Below are 11580 nucleotides of genomic sequence, written 5' to 3'. Positions count from 1 at the left end.
GTTACAAACGACCGGGGGTGGGGTAGGGAAACCCCAGGGCGCTGTCAAAAAACGACATTTGGGAAAATCTTGGGAGGGTGGCCGGGCAGAGAGCTGCCAAGGACGCGGCGGGGCGACGCCGCCCCGAGACCCCCGGGGACGGGAACCCAGGCCGGAGTGCTGCGGGGCGGGGCGGGGCGGGCTTGCTGTGGCCCGAGGCCCCGCCCCTCGGACAACAGCCTGCTCTTGCCATTGGAGGACGTCTGGGGCGGGTCCGAGGTACGCCTTCCTCTCGCCACCGGCCCCTGCTCACCCCCTGCCTGCCCACGGTTTCGGCTCTTCCCGGTGCCTCAGGGCCGTGGGGGAGGGAAACTCCCTGGGCTGCCACTGTGGCCCTGGATGCGGGAAAGGTGAGCCCCTGCCGCTCCGCCCGCTCTGTGACGTCATCTGGGCGGGGCTATGTGACTCCGCCCCGAACCCGCGGGCCCGCCCACTCGGGGTCTGCACCGAGGGTGCCCGCCCCAGAGCAGATGCTCTTACGTCACAGAATGCTGCAGTGAGGACCTCCGGGCCATCCGTCGCCCTCTCATCCCTGCGGCCTGGCCCATCGTCTTCATTTTGAGCCCTTTCCTCACTTTCCCTCGTCTGCGCATCTCCAAATAGCGGAGTATGGGGACACCCAGATAGGTGTGCAGGTGGCACGCTGCTGGAGAAATGCATTCGATTCGAGGTCTCAAATTCGTTTGCATTTCTACTACTTATGTGATATCTTGATGTTCACTTGTGTATTTCTGGAAGATTTGGAGGGGGGTCGTTTTCTTCTCCCCCCTCTTCCTACTCCCCCCACCCCCTCCCCCTCCCCACAGGCTTAAGGAATTAAGTTGGCGCTGCCTTCTTTTACACTTAATTTAGGCTTCTTTTGGTGCAGAAGAGGGAACAACACCAAAATCTAACGGCGTTTGGACAAGAAATAGCCCTGTTTATCTTTTTTTTTTATCCTTCATAAACTCCCGCTGTCGTCGATGTCACTTTGCAGCAAAACACAAAACGCAGCTGCAGAGACGCGTCGCTGCGGAGCCGGCTGCTTCTGCACCGGCTCTGTGCCCCGAGCATCAAAAGACAGTGCAGGTGTGTGGCTCCGGGTGCGTGTGCGTACGTGATGTACGTGTGTACGTGTGTGTACGTGTGTATACGTGTGTGTGCAGCCCAACAAATAACCCCAAGAGGCGCATCGGAACCAGAGAAAGTATCCCGAACACCAGTGATTGCCTTGGAAATTTCCTAAAGCTCTGAGAGTTAGTAAATCACTAGTATCGAAAATCGACTTTATAGAGGTGCCAGCACCTTCCCGGTCCTCTTCCCTCCCAACACCACCTCCCCCAAAAAACCCTGGGTCGCTTTGTCTCGTGAAGGGAGGCCTCCGGCCGGCGCCCGGCATCGGAGGTGGTGAAATTCAGAGGGCATGCCGAGTATATTTCAAGGTCCCTACGTGTGCAGACCAAACCCCCTGGCCGTGGGCGTGCGGGCGCGCTCGCGGGTGCAGTGTGTGCGGTCGGGGGCGTGTGTGAGTGTGTGTGCTCGCCCCTGGGGGCCCGGCTAGGTGCTCAGGCGCTTGAGGCTGCGCCCGGAGCTCCGCTGCTCGGTTGAAAGGAAGAGGGTAGGGAAGTGCAGGGGCGGGCGACCAAGGGGGGTTTCGAATTAATAGAGCTGGGTTAGCAGTTTTTCCCGCTCCTGCTCCTTGAAACCCCCACCCGGCGCACCGTAGGGCGGGGGCCGACTGAGCGGTGGCTCTCGTGGAGGAGTGGGCGCAGGTTGCAACAATCGCCCAGCAGTGCAGTGGGCGCGCCTGGACTCCCCGGCTCCGGGCGGGGAGGGGGGGGAAGCCCCCGTTCTGCACAGGGAAGGGGCGGAGTTGGGGGACCCGGGAACAACAAGGAGGCGGGGGTGGCCACGGGGATGGGAAAGTGGTCACCCCCCGGAGACACGAGATTTCGTTCAGGTCGCATACTAATTGGAGATATCTGATTAATCCCAGCTTCTGATGACTATAAATGGCGATTCTTTACCAAGGTGTCTATATAAAAAAAAAAAAATCACTCGGTGTCATCCCCCACGTCAGGCCTGCTCGTGGGCGTGAGGCTGTACTTCCTCCGCCCCCTCTTAATGGAGTGAACCATTCCCAGCTCTTCCCCCTCTCTCCCTCAGCCTCTCTCTCTCTCTGTTTCTCTCTCTTTCTCTCTCTCTCTTCCCGCTCGCTCTCTTTCTCTCCTCCCTCTGCCTTCCCTGTGCATAAAGTCTCCGCCGCTCCCGGAACTTGTTGGCAATGCCTATTTTGCAGCTTTCCCCCGCGTTCTCTAAACTAACTATTTAAAGGTCTGCGGTCGCAAATGGTTTGACTAAACGTAGGATGGGACTTAAGTTGAACGGCAGATATATTTCACTGATCCTCGCGGTGCAAATAGGTAAGTGGCCGCCGGCCGGGGCTCGCGGATTGCGGCGGGAGGCAGCAGCTCCGGTCCGCTGCGCGGAGGGGGCACCGACCGACCCGCGGCCGCCTAGGGGTGCGCAGAACCGGCTAACCCCCAAGGGTGGCGGGCTCCGGCACCTAAGGATTCGCGCATCCTGGCTTGGTTTTCCTAAAGGCGGCTGATTTTCTGTGTGCGGCTGATCGTTTTCCGAAGGGGGTTTTCCTCCTTTTTTCTAAAGCGCACGTCCATCTTTGCTTCTTTCTCGAGTGCGCTCTGGGGCAAAGCATTGGCCTTTACTATGCAGCAAGGTTTTATTTTGAAGGGTTGAAAGGTGAATGCAAGAATTCAGTTCGCTAGGCAGCTAGGACTGGAAAGTTTATCTGCAGAAAGCAGAGGTATTCCGGGCTCCGATTGCTGCATTTAGAACTTTGACATTCTCCTTGCGCGCCCCCTCCCATCTCTAGCTGCAGCGTTTGCACCGAAAACCGCAGATCAGACTTGGGGGGGGGCGGTGTAAATGCGAGAACGATAGTGGACCCAGACCACAGAATTTAATATGCTTGCCATTGAAGAGAATGAATTCAGCCAAATACACTTGCATAGAATTTTCTGGGCACATGTGCCTGTTACTTCACACATAGGCAATCTGCATTTTATGCGTAGGAAAGGGTTCAAAAGTGTTTGCAATGTGTCATATCGGGTATTTGTTATTTCTGTTTGTTTGGACTTGGTTATTGACGGATTTTGTCTCTATTTTGTGCTGAGGAATGTTGAGTAGTTACACTGTCAGGGAGCTTTTTAAAGTTCACGTTTTTCCATCCAGAATGAAGGAAACATTATGGGGGGCACTAGAAAACCCCGTTTTCTGATGCCCTCAGAGCATTAATTAACGTGGGCCTAAAATGAAAGGGAAGCAGGATATTAATAGAATGGACGGGAGAAAAAATAGAAACCCTTCAAAAGGGTTTTGGAGACATTGTTGCCTCCTATCCTTTAAGGCTGTAGCCTTCTTTGCAGACACATCCTTGCAGTATTAGGGGCTGGGGGTGCTTTAAGGAATTGGTTTTAGGAAGAGAAGGAATGCAGAACGTATTTCCTGATGAAGGGGAAGGAAACAAGGTTTGGAATTATTTAGATATTCAAATGAATTCTTGCAGTGGTTTTTTTTTTAATGCATTCGACAAGATTTTGAGTATCTGAGATTTTTTTGCATCAACCTTATAGGGATTTGAGAATGCATGGATGCAGAATGCTGGCGTTTTCCTGCGATTCTAAGAAATGACTCCATGCTTTGAATCTGGTCGCTTTGAATGAATTTTTGACATTGGTGCAGAGAGTTGCAATAAATACAGGACGTTTCTAATGGCAGCAAATTCCTAAATGATGAAAACAAGCGAATGTGGCATTCTACAATTAGCCCACGGATCTGAGAGAACAGGAGGAAGCAGTCGGTATTGAGACGGGGATTTTAATCGGAGACAGTTTGGTGCTCTGTTTTCTATGAGGGAAAAGAAAAAAAATGTTATCAGCTGTCTGTTTTGAATCCCGATGGGAAATAACCTCACTGGGGGGTCATAGTGGCTGTGTGTCTCTGAAGCACTCGGAACACTTTAACCTCGGTCAAGAAATGACCATATATTGGCTCTAGAATTGAGGGTGGGCATATTTGTTCCCGAATATCTGCCCTTTATTAATTGGTGTCTGGGAGCTGCCCCAAATCATTGACATTTGGCAACAAAAATGGGGGTTAGGGGGAGGGGAGGTGGAGAGGGTGGGGAACAGGACTGAACACTTGGCGGGAGGAAGTTTCGAATGAATGAGAGGTCAAACGAATGAATGAACGGGTAGAAATGGCACAAGACAGGGACGCCGCAGAGGACGGGGTATGAGCCTGGATCGCCCGCCGAAGGCTCGCAGACGCCGCCTTTAGGAAGGACAGCTAGGGCCACGCGGGCTGCGACCTGTCCAGACGCGTGCGCCTGCAAAATTCGTCCCGCGTGTAAGCTCCCGGCCTCCCTAGAGCAGGCTGGAGCCCAAAGAGTCATAGTTGCAAAAGACGGCATTTTCAAGTCGTCTTTTACACACGCACTCACTCACACATGCGCGGATTGCCCGGAAAGATAACGTGACAGGAGCGCTTCCCGCCCCCGGCCGAGCCCAAACTTCCCTTTGAAAGACTGTCAACGCATCTAAGGGGCTTCTTGTTCCCCACCTCGTTTGTGGGGGTGGAGGTAAGGGGTGAGGCGAGACCCGGGAGGTGGACTGTGTTCTGTTTCGTTTCCCCCTGTAAAGGTGCATTTAATCGAGGACGATTAGTAAGGTTTATTTCGACTGGAATCTATTAGAACAATGGTCTTTGTATTCACCAGATTCTATGTTGTTGTTCAATTGGATACTGCAGTGGCAAGGCTTTTTAGGATTTCGAGTCCGGAGGACTGGAAAATTGACGACGGTTTACGGATCTGCCCGAGCCGAGGTCGAAGTAAACCCTGGTCCCTTCCCCAGCGCTTCCCGTTCCGGATTAGAAAGCACAAGGCCCGCCTCGCCCTTCCTGAAGCAGTTTGCAAACGGTGCCAGCTCGGAGGCGGCCTCGGCTTCGGTCACCTTCCCCCTTGACCGCGCCTGGCTGGGCGCTAGGGGACAAGCGGCTGCGGAGCGTGGAGTGGGGAAGCGTAAGGTCCTCCCGGACACGGTCACACCCGGGCGCGGCGGCCCGGATGCCACTGAGGAGCGGTCCGGCGCCCAGGGAAGTGGGCGCTGGAGGCCGATTTAACCGGAGTCGGAAGCTTAGCCCTTTCTCTCTCCTCCCCGCCCCCAACCAAGCTGACCTGCGCCTCTTCCGCCCCCCCTCCGCCCAGGTCCCGGGGGTTTCTTGGCCGCTCCGAATCGAGCCAGTAGCCCGGCTCACCGGCCTCGGGGTGGAGAGAAGCGGCCACAGCGAACCCGCCGCGGAGCTTGGCCGACCTGAGGCCAGGAGGGAGGATTGCTGGGGGCCTGGGTCGCCTCTTCCAGCTCCTGCCGCCCCCTCTTCAGGGAGCCCCCATTAGAGGCCGCGAGTCCCTGGGCGGCTGAGGCGAATCCGGCCTTGACCCTGGGCTGTGGGCCCGGGCGCGCAGGGCTGGGGCCTGGAGAAGAACAATCTCACCCGCGGCTGGCGGGAGAGGTGGCGGGCTTGTCCGGGGTTTTAAGAGTGAGTGGGAAGCTGAACCGGGGACCCAAGCGCAGGGTGCAGGGGGCCCGAGGCTAGTGGATTTGCCTCCGCGGAGGTGACCGTGGTCACCCTTGCAGGCGCATCGGCTCCCGACTGCCGAGGACAGCCAGTCAGTCTCCCCCGCCCAGGCTCCCGACACCAAGGCTGCTCTCTTTCCAGTGGGGGTGGGGGTGGATCCCTCGACATCACTCGGAATGCAGAAGACTCCACAGTCGGCAATCGGTTTTCAAATGAAACAATCAATTCGGTGGCTGCTGTTGTCTTCTAGAGACGTTATTTCTTCATCACCCATTCAGCAGTGTTAGTTGCGCGCCCACCAAGGGCGGGCGGGCAGGCTCAGCCGGGAGCCTGAGATTTGCTCGAGGGTGGCGTGCGGTTCGGCTGCGTGACCCGACGCTATGTCCAGAGCCCCTCTCCCACCGCTTCCTCACCCCCACACTCTGCTGTTGAGACCCCGTCTGTCACCTCAGAAATGGAAGACTGCACTGCGAGGGGCAGTGGTGTGGGTGGCTGGGATTTGTTGGAATAGGAAGGGGGGGGAGTGAGGACATCGAGGCAAGAGACAAGGGAGGTGAGGAGAGGGGGGCGCGGAAAAGAAAAAGCTATGAAAGAAGGTGCGGGAAAGAGCTGAGGGAAAGGAAAGGTCTCATGGCAGAAAACGTCACCTACCTCCATTTACACACACAGGCACACAGAGACATTAGGCTTAAGACATGACGTGGGGTGCGGGCCAGTCATTCCTGTGCCGCCTCTCAGCCACCTTTAGCACCTGTGCTCCCTGCGGAGGGGGGCCGCGCGGAGGCCGCTGCCAGCCATGCGGACCAAGCTGCGCGGGGTCCCAGGCCGGGCTGGCGGGCCCCGTAGGGCGGCAGGGCGGAACCTTGGCCTTGCTGACTGGTGTACCCTCTTCCTCGCAGCATACCTGGTGCAGGCCGTGAGAGCAGCAGGCAAGTGCGATGCGGTCTTTAAGGGCTTTTCAGACTGTTTGCTCAAGCTGGGCGACAGCATGGCCAACTACCCGCAGGGCCTCGACGACAAGACGAACATCCAGACCGTGTGCACGTAAGTGTCGCGCCTGGCCGGCTGGGTTTCTGGTTTGGGAGTCGCTGCTGAGGTCCGAGAGCGCCGCGCCTCCCCTCCTGCGCTCCGCTATAGGAGCCGGCGCTAATCCGCGCTTCCTCGGCTCGCTGCTCCCGCCCCCAAGCCCAGGTCCCGCAATAAGCCCAAGGGCCCTGAGGCCCAGGCCCCTGGATCCGAACCTGCACTGACAAGGGGGGGCCTACAGCCTAGTGTGGACTGCAGAAGGGAACCCTATGGGACAGGGTCCAATCCCGGCTCTCCTCGGCCTCACGCGAGCGCAGAGAGGTGCGCGCGTTCGATGCGCTGGTAGCTGGGGCAAGGGGCTGAGGATGCCACCGGTCCCTTGTGCTGCAAAGTTCCTCTGCTTTGAGGCAGTCACACTCGGAAGAATTGTTCGTTCTGATTTGAGAAGCGTTTTGGATCATACTAGATTTATCTAAAGAGAAAGGCAGTCGCTTACCTTGTCCATTTGCCCCTGATAAAATGCCCCTCGAAGACAAACCGAGAAAATGGGGGCTCAGGCCAGAGTGAAAGTCTCCTTTCTTCTTTCTAGGAGAGGCTGAGAGAATATTTTGTTGTGTGCCACTGACTTTGCCCAAGAAAAGCCTGTCATGGGTACGGTTGAGGTCTTGGCTGCATTTGTTGCCAATCCCTAGGCTTGGGTTAGCCCCTTCCTTGCCTTTCTTGTTTTCTTTTCTTTTCCTTTTCTTTCTTTCCTTTCCCCATCTGCATGGTCTGTCCAGGCCAGAGCAGCTGTGGGCCCAAGGAGGGCTGAGAAAGAGTTCATGGCCAGGTAGAGTGGCTTTTTCCCAGAGCTTGACTGGAAAGGGCTGCACCCACTCAAATCAGGTAACCACCACAGCCCTATTGTGGCGGGCAGGCCACATAATAGTTGCTGCAGACCTTAGAAATGTCCTTGTCCTCCAAAACACACATACACTTAAAAAAAAAAAAAAAAAAAGCTGCCCTCCTCCTACCACTGGTACAATAAGGCTAATTCAGGAAGTGTCCCTTGTTCCCTGAGGCTGGAGTGGCTATGCACTATCCTTTTAAAACTGTTAAGTCCTTCCTCTTTTCCTAATTTGAGATCTATATTTGGGACCCTGGTGGTGCAGTGGTAAAGTGCTCGGCTGCTAACCAAAAGGTCAGCAGTTGGAATCCACCAGCTGCTCCTTGGAAACCCCATGGGGCAGTTCTACTCTGTTCTACAGGATCTCTATGAGTCCGAATCGACTGGATGGCAACTGGTTTGGTTTTGGTGTGTTTAAATTATGAATAATTAAATGGGTCAATTTTGCCACATGTTTTCTCAAATACTCTGGTGCCCACCAGGAGGCAAAGGGCAGCTAAGTGGCTGTGCCTTCTTATCTTGAATGAGATAAAGGCCGGTTTGGGGTGCATACCCCCAACTTTCATTCCGAATGTCTTTACCATAGGTTAGCTCCCAAATCTACAACCATTTGCTGGAACTCAGTTCAAGCAATTCAAAATTTTTAGCAGAACTTTTGTCCTGGAAAACTGAGAAGTGAGGAGGGACCCGCCCGGAGGTCAAAGGCCAAGCTGGGCCTTGGCCCCATTCTCTTGGTTAGTGGTGGTGTTTTCACAAGTCCGACCTGGCTGTTCGTCCTCCCCATGCCCGTCTTCTGCGAGGGCGCGCTCTCCATCAGCGTGCTTCCTTTAAAAAAAAAGGAGAGGCGTCAGATGGCCCAAGGGCTTCTCTAAATCTTGCTATTTAGAACAAACTGAGGAATCTGGGAGCCCTACGCCCGGGCCCCATCCCTCATAAATGAGATATTGGCGGAGGACATTAGAGGTAAACAGCGTCAGCTCAAGGCAACCCGACAAGCATCTCTAAATCTTACTACTAGCCAGAGGATGGGATGGGATGCAAACCAGGATAGAGGCAAACGCAGCGCTTGCCTTCGGAGTGTTTACAGTCCAGGCGGGTGAGCAGAAGGGAGAGAGGAGAGAATACAACCAAATGGTGTTGAGGGCGGTCGCCAATGACCCAGAGCCCAGGGCCGGGTGAGGTGAGAGCCAGCCCGGAGTTACACAAATCGACTCAGCTCCAAAAGGAGAGAGCGCCCCAGGAATCGATCACGGGTTGGGATTATATTTAGTCTCGGGATCTATTTTGGGTTTTCAGAAGAAAGGGGGACAATAAAAAAGGACAGATTGAATGCAGGTTGTGGGGGCGGGGCGAGGAGCTAAGCCCGGGAGGAGGAAGTGGCGGAGCAAGGCGCGGGGCCTCCGGGAGGGGCGCGGGAAGAGGAGCGACGGGAGAGTGGGGCCTCGAAGGCTGGCCGCGGAGGGCACAGCAGCGCCCCGAGTCCCAGCCTGGCGTACTGAGCAGTACACCACGAAGGCCTAGGAGAAGGAGGTTCCAAGGGGCCCAAACCCACGAAAAGACTGTTGTGGGGTTACAAGACATCCGCTTGCAGGGCTCGGAGCCCTGCGGTTTGCCTGAGCAGGGGAAGGCTGCAGAGCCGGCCCAGGTGCTTAGGCTTTGCCGCTCACCGATACCGGAGACGGGAGAGGCACGCGCGAGTCTCCGGACCGAATCTGAGACGGTGACCTTGGGGAGCAAGGCGGGCGGGGCCCCCGGGACTCAAGCAGCCGAAGAGCAGGAAGGGGAAGTGAGGATCGGAAAAGAGAACGGAGGGGAGGGAAAAGGAGAAGACAAAGCAGGGAAGAGGAAAGAGAGAAAATAAGGAGAATGGGAAACAAAAGGACAGGTGGAGAGGGGAAAACAGAAGGGAGAGAACGAGGGCGGAGGCGAGAGGGTACCGCAGCGCGGAGGGGAGGGAGACAGAAGGGGTGAGGGAGGAGAAGGCGAGAAGCCCAGAGGGGAGGGCGGTGTTCGGAGTGAGTAACCCATCCCGCAAGCTAAGAGGCATTAATGGGCGGCAGCTTGCAGGGCTTAGCACTGTTTTCCTAGCTTTCCCCGAGGAGGGCAACCAATCTGTTTGCGCAGCCCAAGTTGCCAGCGCCGCGCAGCGGGCGCGGTCCGGCTGCCGGCTGCCAGGACCCCGCTGAGCACCCCGGAGGAAAAGGGGCTCTCCCTTTCCTGGGACGGAGGCTTCTGGGGTGGCCGAGGTGCCCTGGCGCCAGCGCAGAGGTGGGGGGAGGGGGCGCAGGAGTAGGTTGGCGAGGCCACGAGGGGGAGGTGCAGGGGCGTGGGCCTGGGGTCCTCCCGGTGCCCAAAGTGAACCTGCCTCTTCTGTTTTGTTCTGTTCCTCACCAGATACTGGGAGGATTTCCACAGCTGCACGGTCACAGCCCTTACGGATTGCCAGGAAGGGGCGAAAGATATGTGGGATAAACTGAGAAAAGAATCCAAAAACCTCAACATCCAAGGCAGCTTATTCGAACTCTGCGGCAGCGGCAACGGGGCGGCGGGGTCCCTGCTCCCGGCGCTCCCTGTGCTCCTGGTGTCTCTCACGGCAGCTTTAGCGACCTGGCTTTCCTTCTGAGCGCGGGCCGACTCCCCCCGCGCGCCCACCCACACTCACTCCATGCTCCCGGAAATCGAGAGGAAGATCCATTCGTTCTTTGGGGACGTTGTGATTCTCTGTGATGCTAAAAACACTCATATAGGATTGTGGGAAATCCTGGTTCCTTTTTTGGTTTCTTTTGATTCCTTGTGTTTTATTTGCCAAATGTTACCAATCAGTGAGCAAGCAAGCACAGCCAAAATCCGACCTCAGCTTTAGTCCGTCTTCACACAAAAGTAAGAAAACGGCAAACCCACCCCCATTTTTTAATTTTTTTTTTTTTTTTGGCAAAAGAATCTCAGGAACGGCCCTGGGCCACCTAATATATTAATCATGTTAGTACATGAAAAATGATGGGCTCCTCCTAATAAGAAAGAGAAGGAGAGGAGAAGGCCACGGGCAATGAATTCAAGAGAGATGTCCACGTGCGAAGCATATGGTGAATAATTCACGCTCACGTCTTTCTTCCACAGTATCTTGTTTTGATCATTTCCACTGCACATTTCTCCTCCAGAAAAGGGAAAGGACAGATTGTTGGCTTTGTTTTGTCTAGAGCAGGAGGGAGAGAGGAGAAGGGTTGAGGAAATCTCAGACAGAAAGGGTAAGGCTGCCGAGGAATGCTGCTAACATCCCTGAGGGGTTGGCTTTACCTGCTGTTGTTGATGCATCTTTCCAAGTTCACTGCCTTTATTTTTCCTCCTCTCTCGTTTTAGCTGTTACACATACAGTAATACCTGAATACCCAACGGTATAGATCACAAAGGGGGGGGGGGAATGTTAAATGTTAATCTAAAATATAGTTAAAAAAGATTTTGACATAAAAGAGCCTTGATTTTAAAAAAAAGAGATGTAATTTAAAAAGTTTATTATGAATTAAATTCAGCAAAAAAGATTTGCTACAAAGTATAGAGACATATAAAATAAAAGTTATTGTTTGAAACGGGGGTGTCCTTTGTTTCCTACCCCAAGCCTGCCTCCTCAGCCGGGTTCTCACGGTGCCAAAAGAGACACAGCTGATGCCAGGTGATAAATTCACCTGTTCACCAAGTCACTTGGTAACGTACTGTCTTCAAGCAGGTAGGTTTAAACTTGGACACTTCGACGTGTCAACGAAATTCTGCTTACTTAACCAAGAGGAAAAGTTGTTTTTTTAAGAACAATGTACATCAGGCAGAGACCATTTCCAAGGGAAGTTTAGAGGCGGTGGCTTCCGCGCTCCGAGCAAGCACACAGAGAAAGGCCAGCGGGCCCGCGCGGGTAGGAGGCCACTCCTGCAGGTCGGCTTTAACCACCGTCCCTCCTCCCCGCCTCTGCGGTGGCCGGAGGCAGCTTGCAAGGAACCGCCATT

General features: G+C 55.0%; 1 protein-coding gene across 2 annotated transcripts; it reads left to right on the top strand.

Moving 5' to 3' along the window:
- Positions 1-2154: 2154 nt before the first annotated feature.
- Positions 2155-11412, top strand: NRN1 (neuritin 1). Of its 2 annotated transcripts, none has more exons than XM_049882811.1 (3): positions 2155-2441; positions 6576-6720; positions 9983-11409. In XM_049882811.1, the coding sequence occupies exons 1-3, from the start codon at positions 2387-2389 to the stop codon at positions 10209-10211; spliced, it is 429 nt and encodes a 142-aa protein (XP_049738768.1). In that variant the 5' UTR covers positions 2155-2386; the 3' UTR covers positions 10212-11409. The 2 variants fall into 2 exon arrangements, with proteins under 2 accessions (XP_049738768.1, XP_049738760.1); XM_049882803.1 differs by lacking the exon at positions 2155-2441 and adding an exon at positions 4736-5119 and having other exon boundaries at positions 9983-11412.
- The last annotated feature ends 168 nt before the right edge of the window (positions 11413-11580 follow it).

Source organism: Elephas maximus, chromosome 1, assembly GCF_024166365.1.
Source record: "Elephas maximus indicus isolate mEleMax1 chromosome 1, mEleMax1 primary haplotype, whole genome shotgun sequence".
NCBI lineage: Eukaryota > Metazoa > Chordata > Mammalia > Proboscidea > Elephantidae > Elephas > Elephas maximus.
Note: the sequence above shows the minus strand (reverse complement) of the source record. Positions and strands in the feature narration are given on the sequence as shown.

Coding starts and splice junctions, on each gene's coding strand:
- NRN1 (XM_049882803.1), top strand. CDS start 4,822: ATGTTGTTGTTCAATTGGATACTGCAGTGGCAAGGCTTTTTAGGATTT. Junction 5,120..6,575: donor GGAGCGTGGAGTGGGGAAGC/GTAAGGTCCTCC, acceptor TCTTCCTCGCAG/CATACCTGGTGCAGGCCGTG. Junction 6,721..9,982: donor AACATCCAGACCGTGTGCAC/GTAAGTGTCGCG, acceptor GTTCCTCACCAG/ATACTGGGAGGATTTCCACA.